Genomic DNA, 24,247 nt, shown 5'->3' on the forward strand with positions numbered 1-24,247 from the left:
CTGACAACCTGGATATAGTGTCAACCTGGATACAGTGAACATAGTGTCTAGTGTACAAAGTAACAGGTCAGGCAGGCATTTAGTTAGGAGGCTTCTGAGCCTGTACCCCTTCCCATATCTTGAAATTTACTATTCTGCATTATTGGTATGATTTTTTACGTTCTTTTCGAAGCTGTGACCCCTTTCCCCTCAACTTCAGGACCCTCTGCACAATAAATTCCTACGCGCCTAGGTCTCAAAGAGACTTCTGGATGACTTGAGTCATGAAAAAATCACATCAACTACAGTAACAGAAAATATGACAGAGATAAAATGTATCGATGCTTTTGACATCAGCTTTGCATCTTGTAGGGCCATATCGAGGTCATTGTTTAGCCGTTTTGTAATATCTAATAAGAATGTTCAAAACTGTTTCTCGTATAAATATTTGAATCAGCTGATAACGCCCGCTTCAAAAATCTGTTCAATCATAATGGAAACTGCTATGATCATAAAACAAAAGTGCGAGCAATGTAACTTGCAAGTTTATTACCCACTACCCCTGCAGATTCTTTTGTAATTCACCATTATGTTCCTCATGATTTAATATATTACCTTATTATATGAATGACTCTCCTACTCTTCCTTCTTTCAGTTCGGATAAAAGAGTTTGTCACGGGAATGATTTTTCTGAAGAGCCTGCTCTAAGTTGTCATTTTATCCAAATTAATGTTCTCCAGTTAGTTTATTTTTTCGTTTCCTTTGTCAATCGAGTTTTTAGTGTTTGAACGGGTTGGTACAATGAATAATTGTGTTGCTGAGTAATTTTAATGGAGAATCACATCAGGCAAAATGTTTATACTGTTTTATCAATAAATTTATCTCTATTTATCTCGCAATATCCACCACCCCGATTATTTATCCTACACCTAGATAAGCGAAGCTATACATGTAATCGATCTTTACGAAACTTGCCTGAATTAGAGGTATCAATTACCTCCGCGACTTAGAATCAATATTCAAACATGTTCTAGTTTCCCTTAATTCCCAAAACTTCTAAATCTTCATCCACTTCTCTAAACTTTTTAACTAGGATCCTCACATCATATGCATAACTTCAATTCATTTAGCCATAATTTTGATTGGAGAAATGAGGGGGCTAAAATAGGGGTTTGTACCCCATCTTCAATAATGCCGAGGGAGCGTAACTATACTTGATACAAGTAAAATCTTTACACCCTAGAAAAAGTATCCTGACTTTACTCGTGGATATTACGAGACCAGACTCTTCTGGATAACAATGAAAACTTTCTGCCCAGCCAGATATAATAACTCAAAACAAATAACTGTTAAATAATTTTTTGATCCACACTGGCTAAGCAAGACAAAACGAGGGAAATCACAACCAGTGAAAAAAGACAATACAATGTAAACAATTCGGTCAAGACCACCGCTCCACAATCTTTTGCTTAAATTTAAGAAAAAAACAATAAAACGAAGATAAAAGTCAAAAGGACAAAATATTTAGACAAACAAGAAAATAAAAAGAGTTTTTTTTTGGTTTACCATCTTGTTGACTTTTATTTGTGTTTTTCTTTTGTATTCTTAATTTTGTACTAGCCAGAGGTCTAACCGGAAGTGTGACCAGAGATCTCAGCCGAAATACTTGTATTGTACTCTCTTTTTTACAATGGCGGTAATTCTCCTTGTTTTTTTTTCTTCGTTACGATTTCTCGTTTTGTACTATTACAACATCATTGACAACTCATCATAGCACGAAGTTGCTTGAGCTAAAAAGATACTCACGCCCCCCTTCCAATTCTGTTCAAATATACTTTCGATTATGTTTCCTAAAAAGAGATACGAAATGTCAGCGATAATTTTATTTATCCAGGAAAAGTATGAATATTATGGATGCGACATCTTGTGACTATTCCTCTCGTACTTTTTGACCTTGACCTTCTTGGGCCTAGAAAATAATAAAAGGGATTAGATACAAAAATTATGATTGTTAAATCTTACTCAACAGATTAAGAAGCTTTATACTTTACGATTTATAATGGCCACATAAAGACTCCTATTATTGCCATTTGCTCACCTTTTAACGCTTTTCATAGTTATATATTTACAAGTTAACCCATTTTTAACAGGACACTTTTTATATATGAAGATTTTTTATATTAGCATTGCTGTATGACAGCATAAACTTGACGGGCTCTTGTTTGAATCTGCTAATGACCTCGGTTTCGTCGTAACTCCCTCAATGGTCACGAAATGCATCCTAAAACTACGAAAAAAGACTTCCCCGTGGTGCGGATTCGATTTGTGCGAAGCATTTGGAATTCACTTCTTGTGTCTTAGTTGAATATTTATCACTACTTTACCAAATGATTTTTGTTACTGGTATTGCCCCCAATTTATTCAGTACTCGTTTAATTAGTCCTATTTTGAAAAAAGGAAAGCCAGGTGACTGTTGTTCCTCCTTTAGGCCAATTACTGTTTCTCCCGTCTTGGTGCAAAGTATTTGAGCTATTGGTTGTTGATGAAATTTCTAGTAAGTGTTACATGCCAGAGAACCAATTTCGTTTTAAGAAAGGTGTAGGTCGTGAACATGCTCATCATCTCGTTGCAAATTTGTTACTTCATGCCGCTGAAAATGATGAAGTACTTTTTTTTTGCTGGGCTGGACGTTTCTAGAGCGTTTGACTTCGTCATACATGCACAGATACTGCTGGTGTTGTAGATCTTACCCTACCAATACCCATTAAAAAAAGGTATTAGACAAGGAGCTCTGGCCTCCCCTCCCCTGTTCAATAACAGTGTAATCGAGCCCCAGCAAAAAGCCCTCAGGACATGTATTTTTAAAGGAATAGACGTTTCATTAGTAAATTAGGCAGATGACGTATTGAATGTAAGTAGAACACAAGCAGGGATTGAAGAAAACTTTCGTATATTGTCAGATGAATATAATCGTATTGGTCTCAATTTTAATCATAGTAAGAGTGAGATTCTAGTTTTTAATCGCCGTTGCCAAGATCCCCGTTGCCAAGAACGTCTTATGTACCTTGGAGTCCCAATTGGAAAAAATCTCCGATCGACACGAGTCTTGCTTAAAGATTTTTTTTTGCGAATAAAACTAGGAAGGCATATGGCCTGTTGGTAGCGCTTAAGCTCAAGTTTAACCGTCGCATCCTTGCTACTTTATATAATGCTTTTGTAGTTCCCAATTTGCTTGCGCTTGCCCCATTTTGGTCTCTTTTCTCGCAAACAGATGTCAGCGACATAATCAAGTGTTTTTACAAATATGCAAAATATCTGTTTAGATTGCCTCTATGGACCAGTACTGCAACTCTATCAACTCGTTACAGAGTAGCTAGTCCAGTGCGTACAGTAAGAAAGCGAAATGAGCGTTATATAACCCGCCTGGGTAGTAATAGCACTTTGCTAAGTGTTTTGCGATAGTTTTTTCATGTTATAAATGCTGAATTTGATTTCTTTTTTAGAAGTGTGTTTTTTTTCTTTTCTTTTTTCTCGTGTTACTCCGTCAGTTTTGTATTTTTTTTGCAATATGATGGGAAATATACATATACATACATACATACATACATACATACAAAGGCTTTTACATTTTCATAAAAAAAAACAACCTAAAAACAACAGGTCTACGGACAGGAGGAAGATAAAAAAATATTTTGTCCTTAATCAAAAAGGAGTCCTTAGCGTTCAAAAACCGAAGACATTTAAACCAAAACAGCTTTTAAAAAAGGAAAGGATATAAAATAAAAAGCGAACAAGAGAAAAATCAAAGCAATATATAAAATAAGTGCTCCGTATTATTTTCTACAGCCGTGGTTGTCACATGGTGTAGCTTTTATATGAATTCGTTTCAGTATTATTTTCGTTTTCTTTAGATTTAGATTCTTTTGTTCCTTTTTTTTTGTTTTCATCCTTAATAAATTCGTTGACTGTTTTTTTTTTTATTTCGTAAATATTTCCTTCAGATCCCGATATGGACTCGAAAGAGGTACATATTCAGACGTTTTGCAGTTTCGAAATTGACGAAAAAGTGAACGTTTACGTTGCTAGATTTAAAAGTCGATCAGAATCAGCACTTGATTCTCTGCTGAATTCGTTTTCATCAGCTGTCTTGAGATTTAGCTTACATTTTTGTGTACATGGATTGAGAGACTCTTGTCACAAGTTTCCTTTTCATTTTGATTTTTTCTTCTACACTCCTCTTTTGGCATCTTAGACAGACAGTTTAAGTAGCATATTATTATAACTATTAAAGCAGCAATGAGCATTCCATTCAAAGTATATCTTAACATGCAGTGCCACTGCCAAAAACAGACAAACTGAAGAGCTAAATATATAAATAAGTAAGAACCTTTATTGTTATCATTATTATGGAGAGGCTCACAAAAATGAGTCGAGGCTTAGGACACAAAGGCAGTATTACCTCCATCCCCATAAAAATGATTTAACATAATAAAGGAAGAAGAAAACAGCATAAACAGCAAAACAAAATTTATTTATCCAACTTAATCACGGAAAATCAGTGCTTGTGGATTACATAACATTAAAAAAATGGGTTTATAATAAAACAGTAAGTTTGAGACCAATGTTTTAAGTTTTTTATACCTCATATTTTGGACATTTTCAAGAGCTCAAAAAGTGCTTAAATTTGAATTTGCGGTAGAAACGATTATTATATTTGTAAAGAAAATAAAAAAAGGCATCAAGTGGTATGGTCACTTTATTGGTAAGTCAATAATATGAACTGCAAAAAATTAACCTAATTTTGTTACTACCCAATAGCACATCTCCCTATAAACATAAATTAAGTAGGGACCGTATTTAGTAATAATGAAGTAATAACGTGTAAAAGATTAGACATAAGAAAAAAAATCACCAAAACATTTTATACAACAGAAGAAACATTTGTATTTCAGCAAGAACCGAACTTTTCTATTCGCCTTTGCTTCTTTTAACAGCTAACTTTTATCTGGGGTTCGAGTCCTGGTGTCACTGGTTATTTGGTTTCGAACAGGGGTCAGTGGTGTAAGTTCAGACAGGGTCGACGAAGCTGTAAATGGGTACCTGGAGAAATCTGGGGAAAAACACAGGAAGCGTCAGATGATTTGCTTACAACCACGCACGTACTCCTGGCTGCAGGCAGTGAATCAGGATATAGGCACATGCGCAACGCAGACCATTAATCAGGATGCAAAATCTTTTTATAGTTTCGTTGTTTTAACAGACAACTTTTTACTTTAATTTCATTTAGAAACATTTTCCCAACATATCACATATTTTCTTCTCTTTTCCTTTATGAGTTGGTAAAACTTTGCATTAAATTAAGTTTACATTTAACAAAACAGAAGCATAAATTTTTAGAATCAGTGAGACAATGCTCGTCGCAACATTGTTAACATTTATGTCTATTTTACTAGTAACACTGAACATCACATCTGCACATAGAGAAAAGGAAGAAAAATGCACCCCAATAAGATTTGAGAGAAGTAGCTCCATAACTAGAAGAAAAAAAAAGCGAAAGCATCCACCAAGAAAAATTTAAGCAAAACATGTTTTTTTTTTAAATAGAGCTTCCCCGTCCCATCCTAAGTAATTCTTAATAGTATGTATGTATGCTTTAGTTCCACTTACATTCGCAGTTTCCGCGGCTCCATGATGTTTCGTTTCTGCAAGGACTTAAATCGATCTGTAATTAAGTCTCCTTCAGCACGGACGCGTCGAAGCGATCCAGAAATTTCTTTGCTTAGATTAATCTAGAATAAAGATATAGGAAGTTAGCCAGAAAACACTTTTTGGACCAAGTATAGTATGAACCAAACCTATCTCAACTTGAAATGTTGTCGAAATGGTCAAGGTCATGATTTTAACATGTAATCATAAGAATTGTTTCATAAATGCTTTTTCAAAGTTCAGACTATCTGAGCTGAGGTACTAGGTATCTCATAACTAAAGTATGAGGTATCTCATAAATCAGGCACGAGGCATAAGCTGAGATGTCTGGACTCGTCAGGATAGTATGCGACTTGAAGTAAACTTTGAAGAAAACTTTCATTGAATTACCCGGCTCCAACAAAAATAGACCGCCCTAGTTCTGTCCTAAGATGGATAGATGATAGACTATCTATCAACAAGTAAAATGACATAATTTTTATACAATTCTGAAAAAGCCTTATGCCAGCTTCACCTTTTACTCAAACTATCAGTCTTGGTTTCTTCTCCAATTAGTCATGGCTTGATGGCAACTTGATTTTAATTCAAAAATTAAAATGAAGTTGCCATCAAGCCATGGCCAATTGGAGAAAAAGCCAAGACAGATAGTTTGAATGAGATGCAAAACTGGCATAAGCCTTTTTCAGAATTATATAAAAATGATGTCATTTCACTATCATCTATCCATCCTAGGGAAGAACTAAGGTATAAACAATGGTCATGGAATAAACAATTCATCCTATTAAGTTTTTAAGATGTTTTCTAATTTTAAATGCTTAACAACTATATGTACGTGGTAATTAGGATATATTTTTAAACACTGCGAGTTCGTGGAACTAAAGAAAGAAGTCACTCGGGATTATATTGATAGGGGATTTGCCATATTCATAATAGTGATTTCGGAAAGCAAAGGCGGAAAGGGAACACATACAGAACACTTTTTAACTAATAAGTAAACGTAGATTCCTTGTATAATAGCGTTTTTTATTGAGTTTACATGGTATAGACATTTTCAGACTAATGTCTGAGACACGCTATCAAAATAGCGTGTCTCGGCGTGTCATACCTGAGAGCTTTGTATACCAATGTTTGTATTTACGCGACATTTTGACCAAGAGGAAAGGTTTATTCTTTACACATGAGCAACCTCCTTAAAATAAAATCTTATTTTCATATTAGCAGACAATTTTTTTTTAACTTTGGATTTGTGTGCAAGCTGAAAAGCTTTTTTTTCTTCTTAATTTCTGTCTAGATAACACGTATGTCTTACTACTGCTCCATGTTAATTTTATTGTTGGTCAATTTTATCTAGTATGTTCAACTATCACCTTCAGTCTCTTCAAGCTTTGCAAAATAGCACATCTCATAGTAAAATTTGTATTGTTTATGCTCTAGAAAATGTTTTTTTCCTTTTCCATTCTATATAATGCATTATACGCATTGCAGATAATGCAGATATTGCGTATATCTAACTGGTAAACCTTCACTTATTTTATTTTAAGGTCACTTTAGTTTAAAACTTTCAACGTTCATCTTTAGGTTTAACAAACTGACGCGATGCGAGTCATGGCTGGTTGGCGTGGTAATGCTCTGGTTTAAACTGTATATAAACGAGGTTTTAAGCTTTAAGAGGCAACACTAGCGTTGCCTTAGTAAGGAGCCACGTGCTTTTTATGCAGTTTTTTTCCGACCACTTTGCATAATAATATACTAATAGTTATTTATAACCCACTTACATAAAAAAAAATAATAGTGGACTAAGCACTTTAGAAAAAAATGATACAAAATGAAAATCAATAACACTAAATAACAACACTTATCAGCAATAACAATAAAATTCAATAATTAAATTAATAAAACAAACAGATCAGACGACTGGCAAATGTTACAACAGTGAAGAATTGCCCTGAACTCATAAACCTCATAAACACTTTGGTTTTTGTATCCTACTTTGAGACCGCATCTGAATGCTTCGACTCTTGACGTTGCATCAGAGAACTCGAGTTTTACTGCACGGGATATCCTAGCCTAGAGGCACTAGAAACAGAAGGGCAGGACATCAGGTGATATAATTCAAAATCATTAAGAATTCTCTTCAGGAGTCCGCAAAACTTCTTGTTTTGGACTTTCGCAGAAGAGCCAGTAATTGTACCAGCTACCGACAAAAGGGAATCTTCAGCAACTGAGATATCTATATTGATAATCAGTTAGTCAAGTACGGGATGAATACTAGTGATTGATTCATGACCATCTATCTGATCTAACACAACTTTTTGTTTTATTGGGACTGAGAGAGTAGAGGGAAGGTTCGACACAACAATAGTAGCATGCAAATCGGGAATTGTAGATTTTGGCAGTTGCGGGTAACTCAAATCATAAGAACCCAGCTTAGCGGCAACGACCTCGAGTAATTTTCCCACATGATTCACCTTTGTTGACAGCCAAGAATAAGCAAAAGCGGGCAGAATCTGAACCTCGGTAGGACACTTGGTAATATAAATCGGAGTCGAAACCTCCTCAGAAGTCAAATTTTTCAATAAAATCAAAAATATCTTTCACATTACCTGCAGAAGCTTTCGCACTGAGGCGCTAGGGGCAATTATCAATAGGCACAATCTTCGTCCAAAATTCGCTTTTCACATCAGCAACAACACCGCATTCAAAAAAGTCTTCTATGTGTTGAATAACATTCCCCCTCTGGAATTTAATATATATTTTTTTCAAACTAACAGTAGTTGTATCAAGTTAAAACTTTACTGAAACAACTTACCTCGATAGGTTGAGGCTCAAACTTATGCGGACCAAGGAAAAGAGGCTGGTACGCTTTCATTTCTTTCCTCTTAGCTCGCCTTTCTGCAGCTTCTTTGTGCCTTTTCTCTTCTGCTGCTATTTCTTTTCCAATTGATTTAACCCTATAATTCCGAAAAACTTTAAAACAACCAAAGTCACACACGAGTTGACTTGCTAGTAAGAAAACACCCGCACCCCCTTTCTTTATTCCTTTAAGACTAAAATACATAAAGTTAAATATTACTTATTCCCTAGAACGGGACCCTCTTCTAGAAGAACTAAACATTTGTTTGAGCCCTTGCCCTCCACTGAAAAAGCTTCTGCATTATCTCCCCCCCCCTCCTCTGCCAAGGATAGTTTGTGGTTGCCCTTAAAAACGAAGAAAACCACTTTTACATTTTTTAAATATTAAAATATTTCAGAAACAATAGATTCTGATTTCACACATCCAAAAATTTACAGCTCTCCCTCCCTCATCTTGGGGGGCTTAAGCTGCGTGTGATGCAAGACTATGATAAGAACTTATGACGGGTTGACCACTCTACTAAGAAAACCATACTTTACTAGCTTCGAGTCAAATTGGTTACACTATTTTCACCGAAACGATTGTAAAAACAATAATTTAAATACAAGCTTAATCTTTTATAAGTTTTTTGATAAATTTTTTATTCCTATTTGAATATGAGTGCTGTGATTAACTTTTTCCTTCCAATATTTAGTAGCATCACAGTTCTGGAATCAACAACAGACATTAAAAATGAAAAATACAAGGCTATCCCAGTTTCAACCAATCAGAAATAGTGTCGAGACCTTAAAGATATATGAGTGTTAACCTAGAACCCATACGATTCGACTAAAGATGCACTTAACTAGAATCATTTGATTTAACAAGGAAAGAACGTTTAGATATATTTTTTCATCTAAGGTTGTAATCCCTGGAAATTCGCACTAATTGCTCAGTAATGTTAGAGACCACACAAGTCAAGCATGACAAAACGAAGGACAACAAAGACAAACGAGGTCACTCATAGCCAATGAAAAGCTTGGGCTGTTTACTGGCTGTAAACAGTGGGTTATGGCATTTCTTGCACCCGGGGCAATATCTCGATTAGCGCCCCCCCCCCTGTCTCTTAAAATTTTTCAGGCCAAATTTTAACAAAATTTTCATTTATTATCCAAATTCTCCATTTATTTGAATCTGAATTTTCTTACTAAGCCACCCATCTCACCCCAATTGATTGCTTCTAATTCTTTGCGTTCTATGCTAACGCTATATCATTTAGTCACTCCTCACTGTTATTTGATCTGGGGCGATGTTAATATTAATTTAAGTTTACGAAACTACGGTTCATTACCGACCACCGACAATGCAATCGCTAATAATATTAGCAGGCAACTCTTACGTTTGCGAAGGCCCCTTCATCTCCTTATTACAAAATTAATTCTAACAACTTTACAATAGACTGAACTCGATCTACTTACTTTTATTTTCAAGGAATGGTGATGAAGATAGGAGAAAATGAAATTTCGGATTCAATTTGCTTATACTTGCTTCCAACTGTGCCCTCTACTTTATTTTAATAAAAAATAAAATTAAATTAAAAAAATGATTAAAAACCGTTAGATTATTTATTTGAAATTTCGCGACCCTTAAAATTTTTGTGGCCAGGACAAGTGCCCCCTTTACCCCCCCCCCCACCTAAAACTGCCTCTGGCAGTGAATAACATCAATTTTTTTCCTTATTATTCGCTTCTCCCTTTGTCGCATTAACTGCATGCAAAACATTCAGCATCAACAATTTAAACAAAAGCTGAAGCTTAAAACTGAAGAGGATAGCCATCCTACAACGTAATATAAACTGAATTTTCGTAGACTGAGTCCCAAATGAAACGAAACTCTGCATCTTTTTCATCATATTTTCTAGCAAAATGGGCAGCAAAGAGTGGCTACAACCATTCCTCCACGCAGGGAAGTTAATGCCTATTAAATTTATAACGCATGTTCAATGTAAAATAACAGGAAAAAAGACACTCATAACTACTTGAGTTTGAGCATGTTCTGTATTTATTACTCAACCCCTGCTCTGTAAAATAAAGTTTTATAGTCCTTTAAGAATATTTCTAATTCCAAATCAACGGCCCTTGTGTTTGAGCAGTCACTCTTACTAAACTAGGATACAAAGTGAAACTATAGGGGAAAGAAAGGAGGGTTGAGCGGAGGAGGGGCATCCGCACTCACATGTGGAATATAACCCGTTCGTTTTAAGTTTTACCGTCGCTCTTAATTTTCATTTGAAAAAAATACTTTTTTAAATCTAATATCTGTTGGTTTTTACATACCAAAGTTTACCTTAAATGTTAAGAGAGCTACCATGCCCTCAAACACAAATCCTTGAATCAAAAATTAAACCTTTTGTACGGCAATGCTTATAGAAAAAGAACTCACTTAGTGTATTAAATAAAATAAATAAACAAAAGAAATTTAAAGAAAAGTAAAGTTATATAAAAAATAACAGAAATAAAGTGAAATAATAATTCAAATTAAAACGGACAGAAATTCTAATCAATGAATAAATGAGACGAAATTACGATGAACAATTCAGTCAGACTTAAAGCGAACAAAATTACCACAAACAAGAGTAGGGCTAAGACAATTAATCCTTCTAAAGGCCAAAGTGTCATTTGTGCTTTACTGGAAATAATTCTTGTTTCGAGCAGTTAGTTTATTTGCCGAAACGTCAGCAATAAGAAAGAAAACTGCCATAATGACCTAGATGTCTGAAAAGAACTAATAAAAGTTGACTGATAGTTTAACATACAATGATACTACTTTATGCAAGACTCAGCAGTTTTGGATTTATTGACGTTATAAAGGAGAAAACGTTCAAAATATATTATGCTTTCAGTAAAGCGCAAATGATGCTTTGAAATGGTTAGGGGCGTTAGCCCCACTCTTGCTTGTGATGATTTATGTTTGCGTTAATTTTGATCCGATTTTTCATTTTAACTTCTGTTCGTTTTGGGACTTATTCGTAGATAGTGATTTCTGTTTGTTTTAAGTTTGAATTATTATTTGAAATTACTTCTGCCCGTCTTTGGTTTAATTAACTCTTTACGTTTCTGTGAAAATATTCCAGTTTTTAAAAAGCTTTCTAATCAATTTACGTTCCTCTTTAAATGACGCTGTTTCTGGATCGGTTTATAAAAGGAATATTTGTAATATTTTATTCGAATTTTCTGCTTAAATTTGAAGAACTAAAATTTAGTCTTGTGATTTTTATTTTGAATAAAATTCCACAACAAACTTTAATCATAATTTCAATCTAGACCTTTGGACGGATGGGAAAAAGGAATATTATTCAGATAAATAAACTGAAAATCTGCATAATGTTTGGCCTTATTTAGGCAGAAGTCACCCTGACCCCATCCTGTTGCAACCCTAAATTACTAATATTGATTGATCATTCTATTATGAGAATCCTGTTGTGCTACTTTTTGGTTTAAATGATAGTATTTTGAACTCATTTGTTATGAGTTCTGATTTATTGCTTAAAAAGTAAAACTAGGAAGTCAAAAATCAAACCAACCTTTCTAAAATTTTGACTAAGGTGTCTTGATTGAATGACATTGTAAGCAGATGAACACAAACAGGAATATTTCGCAAGAAAAACCAATACAACCACATTTTTTCACAAAAATTTTTTGCTCTTGAGAAGATCCCCTTGCCCCCCCCCCCCAAGCACAAATTTAGTCAATTGGATCCCCAATATACCCTCGAAGTTTCAATTGGGTATCGTAAACCGTTAATTTATACCCCTGGCGCGTGGGATGTTGCAGATACGCTTTTTAGACAGCTTGGATGCACATACCGTCATTTGATTTAATTCAACCTCCCCTAAAAGTTTCAACTTAATACCCTTAGCCGCTCCTGTGATATTTCAGATAGCGATGATACATTTAGCCGTTCCTGAGACATTGCAGACACATCTTTGGACAACCTAGATGCGCTTAGTCTTTTTTTTTACTTAGTTCCACGTCCCTCTCAATATTCCCTGGAAGTTTCCACTAAACACCATTAGCCTTTCCTGAGATATTACAGATATGTCCTTTTGACAACCTGGATGCATAGTGTCTTTTGATTTTTACCAATATGTACTGGAAGTTCTAATTTAACATCCTTAGACGTTCCTGAAAAATTCCACCTATGATCTTTTGACAACATGGAAACACATATTGTCTACGGATTTATTTCAACAACACCCTTATCACACCCTGTAGGCTTAATCTTAACATCCTTAGCCGTCCGGAGACGGCTTGCAGTTAGGTTCTTTTTGGCAACCTATACTCACATTGGTCTTTTCTTTTAGTTAATATCCTCTCCGTGCCCTTAAAGTTTCAAGTTAGCACCCTTAGCAGTTTCTGATATATTGCAAATGCACCTCGTTGACAACCTGGTTACACATACTGTCTTTTGATTTAGGTCAACATTCTCTATGGCTCCACCTCAATGCTCTTAATCTTTCTTGACACACCCAGAATATAAAATGTCCATCTCTCCTAAAATAAGCCATTTATATAAATACATAGACAACGGGCAACTTGCATAATTTACAACCCTTGCCCCAGGGGCTGGAGGGGGTAAGACATCAGGCTCATTTTTCCTCTCGAAGATTGTTGTCTCCCTTTTTCAAAAATTAGGCAAATTGCCTCAGATTTGTAGCTTTTGATGGGTAAGTTTAAACTTGATAAATTTCACAAATTTCAAATTACCACAAAAATAATAAAACAATTTCCCCAAGTATCCATCTAAGGGTTTTTTTTCTCTAATTGTGTTTATCATCACTTTTTCATAAGCATTTCCACGTTGGATACAGGGGCGTAATTTGCTATGGGGAAGGGGGGAAACTGCCCCCTCCAGACCTAAGTTTGCCCCCCAGCTGAAATTTAATTTCTGCAAAAAATCTTGTCAAAACTAAGATAATCCTACATAATTCAAGTATTCAGAGAAACCAGTCAGCTGTCTTTAGTCTATCTTTGCCTCTATGGTAAGATATGGATCATTTTCAGTTTTCACTGTTATTTTCACTTTATTTGGAAAAACTGACTCCATCTTTGCCGTTAAATGGGACGTTAAGTATGGCGTCTGTAATTGATTCCATTTTTTTGTTACCAATTAACTCCCATAATAAAAATATAACACGAATTTTTCTGGGTTGAGGAAGTTCCAGTTAACCAATTCAAACAATCAGATTTTGTTTTCACTATCATTGAGACGTTAAGTATGGCGTCTATAAGTGAATTCCATTCTTTTGTACCAATTAACTCCCATTTTTTGAAAAACCTTCACCCCCCCCTTTTTGTTCTCCTCAATAACCTTAATGTGCATTCATAAGTTTACTCCGTTATTTTAACAGCAATTATACATGTTAGAAATGAGTTTAATAGCCCTTACCTAAAAATATTTTGCTCTTTTTGCACCTTTTCTTTTGCTTCCTTCAGTTTATTTTTTTCCATTTTTATCAATTTTGCTTTCCGTCTTTGCTTCCTTGTTTTGGCTTTCATGTGATCTCTTGAGCCCCGGTCCAGTTTGAGATCTTTATCCTCTTCAGCAATACCCGAATCAGCATCATTATCATCCTCATCGCCCAATCCTTGGCACATTTCAGCCATCCAATTTTCCTTAAAAAAAAAAAAAATAAAAAAAAAAAAAAAAAAAAAAACAACATTAGCCTAAAAAACCGGATAATTTTGTACTAAAATGGTTTTCTTCTCAAAACTTAGTTTTTTTCTTTTAAAATCCAGTCTCAATTTTCACTGTTCAAAAACCTGAAATAGCCAAGACTCGACATTTGCGAACCCATTTATAAAATAAATTCTAATTGGCACATAGGCCATGGTATTTCAGAAGTGGCTGAAGAATTTTTTTTTCCATGACATTTAGGAGACTAAATCTACTTTAATCCAAAGCATGTCGTCAACTTTCACTGGAGTTATATCACACTTCTCGTTTACCAATGCTTTAACAAAAATATATTTGCTAAATACAACAGCTTCGTTTTATCTCAGCAAGTTCAAACTTAGTGCCCAGTTTTGAAACTAGCATCTGGAATAGCGAAATCAAATACGAGCAGGATCAGAAAATTTGAATTTCAGTTATTTACAAAACTCATATTAAATTGTCTAAGAAGATCATTTTATCTGTTCTTTTTTAGTTATACTTATTTTGTTTTTCTCTGCTATAATTTCTTTGTGCACGAATTTAGTACTGAAAGAGACACTACACGGCAAATAATTTTGTTTTCCTGATTTATTTATTTATTCCCCTTCATCTTCTTATTGCACCTAATCTCTGGATATATGTAATAAACACACTTACTAACTTTTCAACGGAATTTGCACAAATATTTAGATTCAGAACTGATGAAAGAACTTGTTACAAAGATATAAGGATCCTCAAGCTAAGATGCCTAACTTTTGGAGCCTTGTTTAACAACAGAGACATCATTCATGTTTCGTTGAAAATTTTTGTTCCAAAAATAAAAAAGGCAGTGAGAGAGCCCCCTTTTTCAGGTTCTGACTAAAATATGGACTGATGGTGCAGTACCTTGCGAATGGAAAAATAGTATTATTGTTAAATTATTTATAAAAGTGAAACGGTCGGTATGTGAGAGCTAGAGAGGAATTACTCTCCAGTCCGCTGACAGCAAGATACTCTGCCAGATTATATTAAACAGGATAAGTGACAAGTTAATGAGGTGCTTATGAATGAGCAGTATGGCTTCGTCCTAATAGGCTGTGCTGTAACCTAATGTTTGGACTTTGAGTATTACTCGAAGAAGCTAACGAATGACAAGTTCAGGTATTGCTCGTCTATATTGACTTTTTAAAAGCTTTTGACTCGGTCCTTCGTGGGAATATGTGGAAAATATTGGTGCATTGTGGAATTCTGGTGAAAGTTTGTAAATATCATTAAATCTCTTTTTGAGGAACTGCTGTGCACAATGCAAACACAGAATGGCCTGACTGGTTAGTCCTCTGCTGAAAAGGTGGAGGGCAGGGGAGTGTATTGTCCTCGACGCTTTCCACTATAACCATTGACTTTGTCTTAAGAGTTTGCCATTATCGCGGAGGAATTGAACTGCGTCCTGAACGGTAGCCCCATCCTAGTGATTTTGCAGATGATGTAGCCTTGCTATTGCACTTTCAAGAAGATATGCAGATTAATATAAATGAGGTAGCAGATACAGTCTCCCCCGCTGGTCTGCAGATCAATGTCAGCAATATAAAGCAAAGTATAATTAAGTGGTTAATAACTTGGCGGTAGGCGCTCATGTAAAAGTTTTGAAATAGAGGAAGTAAGGGTATTTCGGTATCTAGCCAGCGTTTTAACGCAAGATGGCAATTGTGGCTTGGAAAAAATGCTTAAGATTCCCCTATTGATTTTTCCTACAGAATATTTTACCAGGTCTAATACAACTATCTCAGAAAAGAAAACCCTACCTCTGTAGGCAAGCCCACGACATTTTTAATCATGTTTTCAACTTTCCTAATGATTATCCAGCCCTATTGATTTTTCCAACAGAATATTTTACCAGCCCTAATAAAACTGATCTCAGAAAAGAAAACCATACCTCTTTAGGAAAGCCTGCGATATTTTTAATCATGTCTTCAACTTTCGTATTGATTTTACCAGAATATTTTACCAGCCCTAATAAAATTGATCTCAGAAAAGAAAACCCTACCTCTGCAGGCAAGCCCGCGACATTTTTAATCATGTTTTCAACTTTCCTATTAATTTTACCAGCCCTAATATAACTGATCTCAGAAAAGAAAACCCTACCTCTGTAGGCAAGCGCGCGACATTTTTAATCATGTCTTCAACTTTCGTGTTGATTCTACCAGCCCTATTGATTTTTCCTACAGAATATTTTACCAACTCTAATAGAACTGATCTCAAAAAAGAAAACATACCTCTGTAGGCAAGCCCGCGACATTTTTAATCATGTCTTCAAATTTCTATTGATTTAAAAAAAAATATTTCACCAGCCCTAATATAACTGATCTCAGAAAAGAAAACCCTACCTCTGTAGGCAAGCCCGCGACATTTTTAATCATGTCTTCAACTTTCGTATTGATTCTACCAGCCCTATTGATTTTTCCAACAGAATATTTTACCAGCCCTAATAAAACTGATCTCAGAAAAGAAAACCATACCTCTTTAGGAAAGCCTGCGATATTTTTAATCATGTCTTCAACTTTCGTATTGATTTTACCAGAATATTTTACCAGCCCTAATAAAATTGATCTCAGAAAAGAAAACCCTACCTCTGCAGGCAAGCCCGCGACATTTTTAATCATGTCTTCAAATTTCTTATTAATTTTACCAGCCCTAATATAACTGATCTCAGAAAAGAAAACCCTACCTCTGTAGGCAAGCCCGCGACATTTTTAATCATGTCTTCAACTTTCGTGTTGATTCTACAAGCCCTATTGATTTTTCCTACAGAATATTTTACCAACTCTAATAGAACTGATCTCAAAAAAGAAAACATACCTCTGTAGGCAAGCCCGCGACATTTTTAATCATGTCTTCAAATTTCTATTGATTTATAAAAAAATATTTCACCAGCCCTAATATAACTGATCTCAGAAAAGAAAACCCTACCTCTGTAGGCAAGCCCGCGACATTTTTAATCATGTCTTCAACTTTCGTATTGATTCTACCAGCCCTATTGATTTTTCCAACAGAATATTTTACCAGCCCTAATAAAACTGATCTCAGAAAAGAAAACCATACCTCTTTAGGAAAGCCTGCGATATTTTTAATCATGTCTTCAACTTTCGTATTGATTTTACCAGAATATTTTACCAGCCCTAATAAAATTGATCTCAGAAAAGAAAACCCTACCTCTGCAGGCAAGCCCGCGACATTTTTAATCATGTTTTCAACTTTCCTATTAATTTTACCAGCCCTAATATAACTGATCTCAGAAAAGAAAACCCTACCTCTGTAGGCAAGCCCGCGACATTTTTAATCATGTCTTCAACTTTCGTGTTGATTCTACCAGCCCTATTGATTTTTCCTACAGAATATTTTACCAACTCTAATAGAACTGATCTCAAAAAAGAAAACCTACCTCTGTAGGCAAGCCCGCGACATTTTTAATCATGTCTTCAACTTTCTATTGATTTTAAAAAAATATTTCACCAGCCCTAATATAACTGATCTCAGAAAAGAAAACCCTACCTCTGTAGGCAAGCTCGCGACATTTTTAATCATGTCTTCAACTTTCGTATTAATTCTACCAGCCCTATTGATTTTTCCTACTGAATATTTTACCAACTCTAATAGAACTGATATCAAAAAAGAAAACCTACCTCTGTAGGCAAGCCCGCGACATTTTTAATCATGTCTTCAACTTTCGTGTTGATTCTACCAGCCCTATTGATTTTTCCTACTGAATATTTTACCAACTCTAATAGAACTGATCTCAAAAAAGAAAACCTACCTCTGTAGGCAAGCCCGCGACATTTTTAATCACGTCTTCAACTTTCGTGTTGATTCTACCAGCCCTATTGATTTTTCCTACTGAATATTTTACCAACTCTAATAGAACTGATCTCAAAAAAGAAAACCTACCTCTGTAGGCAAGCCCGCGACATTTTTAATCATGTCTTCAACTTTCGTGTTGATTGTACCAGCCCTATTGATTTTTCCTACTGAATATTTTACCAACTCTAATAGAACTGATCTCAAAAAAGAAAACCTACCTCTGTAGGCAAGCCCGCGACATTTTTAATCATGTCTTCAACTTTCGTGTTAATTCTACCAGCCCTATTGATTTTTCCTACTGAATATTTTACCAACTCTAATAGAACTGATCTCAAAAAAGAAAACCTACCTCTGTAGGCAAGCCCGCGACATTTTTAATCATGTCTTCAACTTTCGTATTAATTCTACCAGCCCTATTGATTTTTCCTACTGAATATTTTACCAACTCTAATAGAACTGATATCAAAAAAGAAAACCCTACCTCTGTAGGCAAGCCCGCGACATTTTTAATCATGTCTTCAACTTTCCTATTGATTTTAGCCTTTGCTTCTTCCTTCTCAGCTTCAATCAGATGAGCTTTGAGCATCAAGTTTTGATGATCAGCAAAGGTCGGATTGTACGATTGGCCAGGATCCGGTACTTCAACAGCAGGCAACTTTGAAACTTTATCTAAACGATGTCTCGGCCGATCCATCACTCTATCACAAGTGCTTTCCAACAAGTGCCTGAAATCAAAGGACAACATATGTTTCATAAATAATGATTAAAAGATGGCAGTAAGGTATGTCATACGGCTCTATATGTCGCCACTTATGTTCAGAATACCCAATAAAATACTCAGGGCCAGAGAGCATTGTTTTCCACAGGGGTAAAAGAAACCGAAAGATGACAAAGTCTATTTCTGAATATAAATAAAAAATAGGAAGAATTTAGCAATAGTAAATGTAAAATAATAGTTAAATAGTAAATGTATAAATAGTTAAATAAAGTGTATTTTCAAACATACGTGTAAGTAGGTCTAACCTCACAAAACCCACCTGTCAATCAGAAAAATAGTGGTTTTCGTGGAATATTTTTCAAGTTTCTGAAGCGGTGCGCCTCGGATTAATACCAGGGAGGGTGAATTTTTCTCCTATTTTCCCTGTTTCTCTTCATGTGCTTAAGTGATGCTTAACTATTATACATCAAGTCAATAAAGACAACAATGTGCTATTTCTTATGGTGCCTCACATTCTTTTTCCATGAAATATTCGCTTTTACAAGCAAATAAATAAAATAAAAAACAAGTTTTTTTAACGAAAGTAAAGAGCAAAAACATGTCTAAAGCAGAGTAAAAAAATAACAGACATTATAATGATTAATCAGCAAACAATTAATGGAAACAACTAAATAAAAATGAAACCAATAATGAACTTATTAATGACCTAACAACTTAATAAGGAATTTACACAAACATAAAAATAATATTCAACTAAAAATCAAAACCAACAGAAATTACTAGACAAATGAACAAAGAAGTCGTCTTCCAAGCGTAAAACCAGCAAAAATCACCAACAATAAATAAATGGAACTCAAAACGAACAGAAATTACAGTAAATAACAGAGTCAAACTCAAAACGAGCAAAAATTAAAATGAGCAGGGCTGAAAATCACCATGCCTTCTCAAAGCCATAACATAATTTGCACTTTACTGAAAAAAAATTACTGTGGATTGTCACTTTAACATGCATATACTGATAGATATTCCTTAAAGTTTTAATAATTTTTATTTATTAAAGTTAAAAAAGTGAAAACATTTTGAACTTATTTTGTTGATTTAAACCACACAATAAATAACCGAGTCAAACTCAAAAAGAGCAAAAACTAACATGACAATAAGCTGACAATCCCCATGCCTTCTACCAGAACACAATTTGCGCTTTATTGAAAAATAGAAAAAAAATTAAAAGGTTTTCACTTTGCTTTTACTGGTTTAAAATGTTTTTACTAGATATATGAAGGGAGAACTCTTCCCCCTTTCACTCCAATTACACCGCGAGTGTCATTCGCGCTTTACTAAAAGCAAAATCTATTTTGAGAAGTTTATCGTTTATCATTAATTTTCTATTTCATATAGTTCCATTAGGCTGATATGCACTGAAGTTCCATTAATATTTTTTTCCATTCCAAACACATTCGTTTAAAATGCATAAAAGAGCCGAATACATGTGTCATTGATAAACTTCACTCCAAAGAATAAAATCGACTTCAAAATAATAAAACTGTTCATTTTCAAAAGGTTATTGAGGCACCATTGCTCTGTAAGTTTAAATGAAATAAAATTAAAAGAAGAATTTAGACATAAAACTGTTGAACTTTTTTTTGTGTGAAATTTTTCTTTGACTTGATCTTGACTGTTAATGAAGTTTGATTTTTTAATTATTATTGTTTTATTTAATGAATATCTGAAAAATCAATTTAGTTTTTTCTTTGTTATAACATTAACCACAAAGCAAAAAAAAGAAAAAAGAAAAAATGACAGCCCTGGACAATTTAATTTTTACAAAAAAATGGTGCTTTATTTCGCTTTTCTTTCGTTTTACAAACTCCAAACTGTGTCTCATTGAAAAAAATATGTATTGTGAACAGTTTAGTTTATTTTTATGTTTATGTCTAGGATTACTTTTGGGGGAGAGGATATGAATTTTTCAAGGGGGTGTTAAGGAAAAACACTTTACAAAACGCATCAAAATCAATTTGTATGTATTTTAGTTGTTTTATGAGTAGAATTGAACATTTGGGCGAAGAGTGAGGGAGGGAGGGGGGTGCTGAAGCGCAGTAATGCCCGTCGCTCCGGATGCATTGTTTAGGTTGTTTTGTTCGAGGGGCGGGTACCAAAAACTTTACAAAACGCATCAAGATTAGTTTATTTGCATTTTTGTAGCTTTTTTAAGAGTAGAAATTAACCTTTGGATGATGAAGAGTGGGGATTGAGCTTAAGCCAGGTTAGCCCTTTACTCTGGATATGACCTTGAGTTTTTATTTGACGAAAAGTCCATTTTTTAGTTATCTGTCGCTCTGAAATCGCTTAAAATACATGCTGTAAGTTAGAGCGAATGACACTCGCGCTGTAACTGGAATGCAAAGGGGAAGACTTCCCCCTTCATATGTCTAGTAAAGACATTCTAAACAAGTAAAATCAAATTGAAAACAATTTAAATTTATTTTGTTTCCAATAAAGTGCAAATTATGTTCTGGTCTTGAGAAGGTATGGGGGTTGTCAGCCCCACTCATGTTAATTTTTCCTCGTTTTGAATTGACTGGGTCATTTATTGTAACTTTATTTATTGATAGTGGTTTGTGCTATTTTTACGCTTGGAAGATGACTTTCTCGTTCATTTGTCAGGTAATTTCTGTTTGTTTCTGAGTTTTAGTTGAATATTAGTTTGATTTTTGTGTAAATTATAAGTTCATTATCGGTTTTATTTTTATTAAGTTGTTTCTATTAACTTTTTGCTGATTGACCATTATAATGTCTGTTATTTTTTTTACTGTGCTTTAGACATATTTTCGCTCTTTACTTTTGTAAAAAAAAACTTTTTTTTAATTTAATGTCTGTGCATCTTCATTCATTTTTGTAGAAAAGGAAAAAAAAATAAATGTAAACTTATGTATAATAAATTTGAAGTTAACGTATTTTAATTAGAATTGAAATTCAAATCGTCTATTAACTTTTAATTAGTAAAAAAAAGTTGTTTTTGCAAAAATAATAAACATATTAATTTTTTATTTTCTCGGTACATTTGACTTTTTAGAAGAGTAACAGAAGTTTTAATTTTGGTACTACGTGAGTTCACCCTGAACAATGACCGTCGAAAACTCTATATGTGAAAATTCCCCACACGTAAAACTTCAGCCGCAGAAAATCCCACCAGACTCCCCCCCTCCCCTTACAACTATTTTACAAAATGATAAAGTTCTCAGTTTAATGACTTCCTGTCGGTGGATATCATTTTTCCTACCATAGCAATTTCAGTTCGTAATTATTTCATCAGGTCCCAAGGAATGGACAAAAGTATTATCTAAATTACTTTATTGGTTTCCTGAACACTGAAATTAGTGGCTTGTTAAGTGGCTCCTTCTTAGTACTACCTGGTGCCTGTGGCACATTGAGAGCCGTCTCTAGAGTTGGTGTGGACCAGAAAAAAAAATTACACCCCCTACCACCTTAAATATTAGCAAAAAAGCAGAATCAAAAGGTGGATTCCCAAGCCCCCTCTCAAGCCAAGGAGCCTGAGGCCACTACCCCCTTTAAACGTCTCTGGATGCAGCCCCACAACCCTAGGAATATTAATGGCATTCGTGGTATAATTGTGCGATATCATCCAAATTTGGGTTAGATGTGTTTGGGGTAATGATGGACATAGAGAGGGGGGAATAGCTGCCTTCCGATCATTTTTACTCTTAATAAGGGCACTAGAGCTTCAGATTATCAATCAAATAAGCCTCCTTCAAAGCTTATACGACTACCCTTTTCTATAAAAACCCTGTATGCCCCGGGGCATAACTTACAGCCCTTACCCATGGGCTCTAGGGGATTATGTCCACCCTAAAGACATTGTTACACGATTTCGGTCTATTGGTAACAAAATGGCTATCTAATAATTTCAATTTAATGCCTTCGGAAAATGAAGGATGTCAGGGAGGGGGGGGGGGGGCTAGTTGCTCTCCATCATGTTTGACTCTTAAAAGGGTACTAGAAGCATACATTTCCAATCAAATGAGCCTCTTCTATAGTTGAAACGACCACCCCTTCCATAAAAAAACCTTATATACCCCTGGGGCATAACTTACAATCCTTAGCCCCAGACTCTGGGGGATTCTGTCAACCCCAAAGGCCTTATTATATGATCTTTAGAGACTTTTTTTTACCAATGGCTATTTCAAAGTTTCTATCGGACGCATTTGTAGAAAAGACGACGTTGGGTGGAGGGAGGGGGGCTGTGGCTGCCCTTCGATCACTTTGACTCACAAAAAGGGGATTAGGACATCTGATTTCCAATCAAATGAGTCCATTCCCAAAGTTTTCCCATCGTCTCTTTGTCAAGTGATTTGGAATTACCATGGCAGCTTTGCAGCCAGTATCCCAGAGAGATTAACCCGAATTTTTCACGAATCATATTATACCTTAAACTAACCAGCTTTTGATTTTGATCAATTGTCATTGCTGACTGTAAACAAGGAACAATCTGGTAAAAAGTATCCAAAGCGCTAAAAAAAGGGTTTTTGATAACAATTTGTAAACAGAACAAGAGCTAAGAGTTCATATGGCACTTGTGACGAGGCAACAAGAGCTAAGAGCCAAGAGTTCATATGGTATGAGCTCTAACAAAATTCTAAGAATCAATAGATTGATTTAAAAGGAAAATCAGAGGCTTAATGGCGGTCAGGATTTAAAATAAGAGCTCTGAGTCACGATGTCCTTCTAAATATCATAATTCATTAAGATCCGATCACCCACTTGTAAGTTATAAATACCTAATTTTTTCTAATTTTTCCTCTCCCATTAGCCCCCCAGATGGTCGATACTGGGAAAACGACTTTATCAGTTCAATTTGTGCAGCTCCCTGACACGTCTACCAATTTTCATCGTCCTAGCACGTCCAGAAGCACCAAACTCACCAAATCACTGAACCCCTCCCCCCAAATCCCCCAAAGAGAGCGAATCCAGTACGGTTACGTCAATCAAATATCAAGGACATTTGCTTATTCTATCCACCAAGCTTCATCCCAATTCCTCCACTCCAAGTGTTTTCCAAGATTTCCCCCTCCAACTCCCCCCAATGTCAAAAGATCTGGTCGGGATTTGAAATAAGAGCTCTGAGACATGAATTCCTTCTAAATATCAAATTTCATTAAGATCCGATCACCTATTCGTAAGATAAAAATACCCCAATTTTCACATTTTCCAAGAATTCCGGTTTCCCCCTCCAACTCCCCCAATGTCACCAGATCCGGCCAAGATTTAAAATAAGAGCTTTGAGACACGATATCCTTCTAAATATCAAATTTCATTGAGATCCGATCACCCGTTCGTAAGTTAAAAATACCTCTTTTTTCTAATTTTTCAGAATTAACCCCCCCCCCCAACTAGCCCAAAGAGAGCAGATCCGTTCCAGTTATGTCAATCATGTATCTAGG

The 24,247-nt window shown here is 35.1% G+C and overlaps 1 protein-coding gene across 1 annotated transcript in view; it reads right to left on the bottom strand.

The window, feature by feature from the left end:
• Positions 1–1,847: 1,847 nt before the first annotated feature.
• Positions 1,848–24,247, bottom strand: part of LOC136029526 (ribosome biogenesis protein NOP53-like) — a 35,623-nt gene continuing 13,223 nt past the window's right edge. Inside the window, exons 4-8 of the mRNA XM_065707982.1 lie at positions 18,549–18,792; positions 13,967–14,193; positions 8,495–8,636; positions 5,647–5,768; positions 1,848–1,948 (exon numbers count right to left, since the gene is read on the bottom strand). Of these exons, the coding sequence (XP_065564054.1) occupies positions 1,888–1,948; positions 5,647–5,768; positions 8,495–8,636; positions 13,967–14,193; positions 18,549–18,792 (796 nt within the window). The 3' untranslated portion in view covers positions 1,848–1,887. The remainder of the gene's footprint in view (positions 1,949–5,646; positions 5,769–8,494; positions 8,637–13,966; positions 14,194–18,548; positions 18,793–24,247) is intronic.

Source organism: Artemia franciscana, chromosome 7, assembly GCF_032884065.1.
Source record: "Artemia franciscana chromosome 7, ASM3288406v1, whole genome shotgun sequence".
In the NCBI taxonomy this organism is placed as follows: Eukaryota; Metazoa; Arthropoda; class Branchiopoda; order Anostraca; family Artemiidae; genus Artemia; species Artemia franciscana.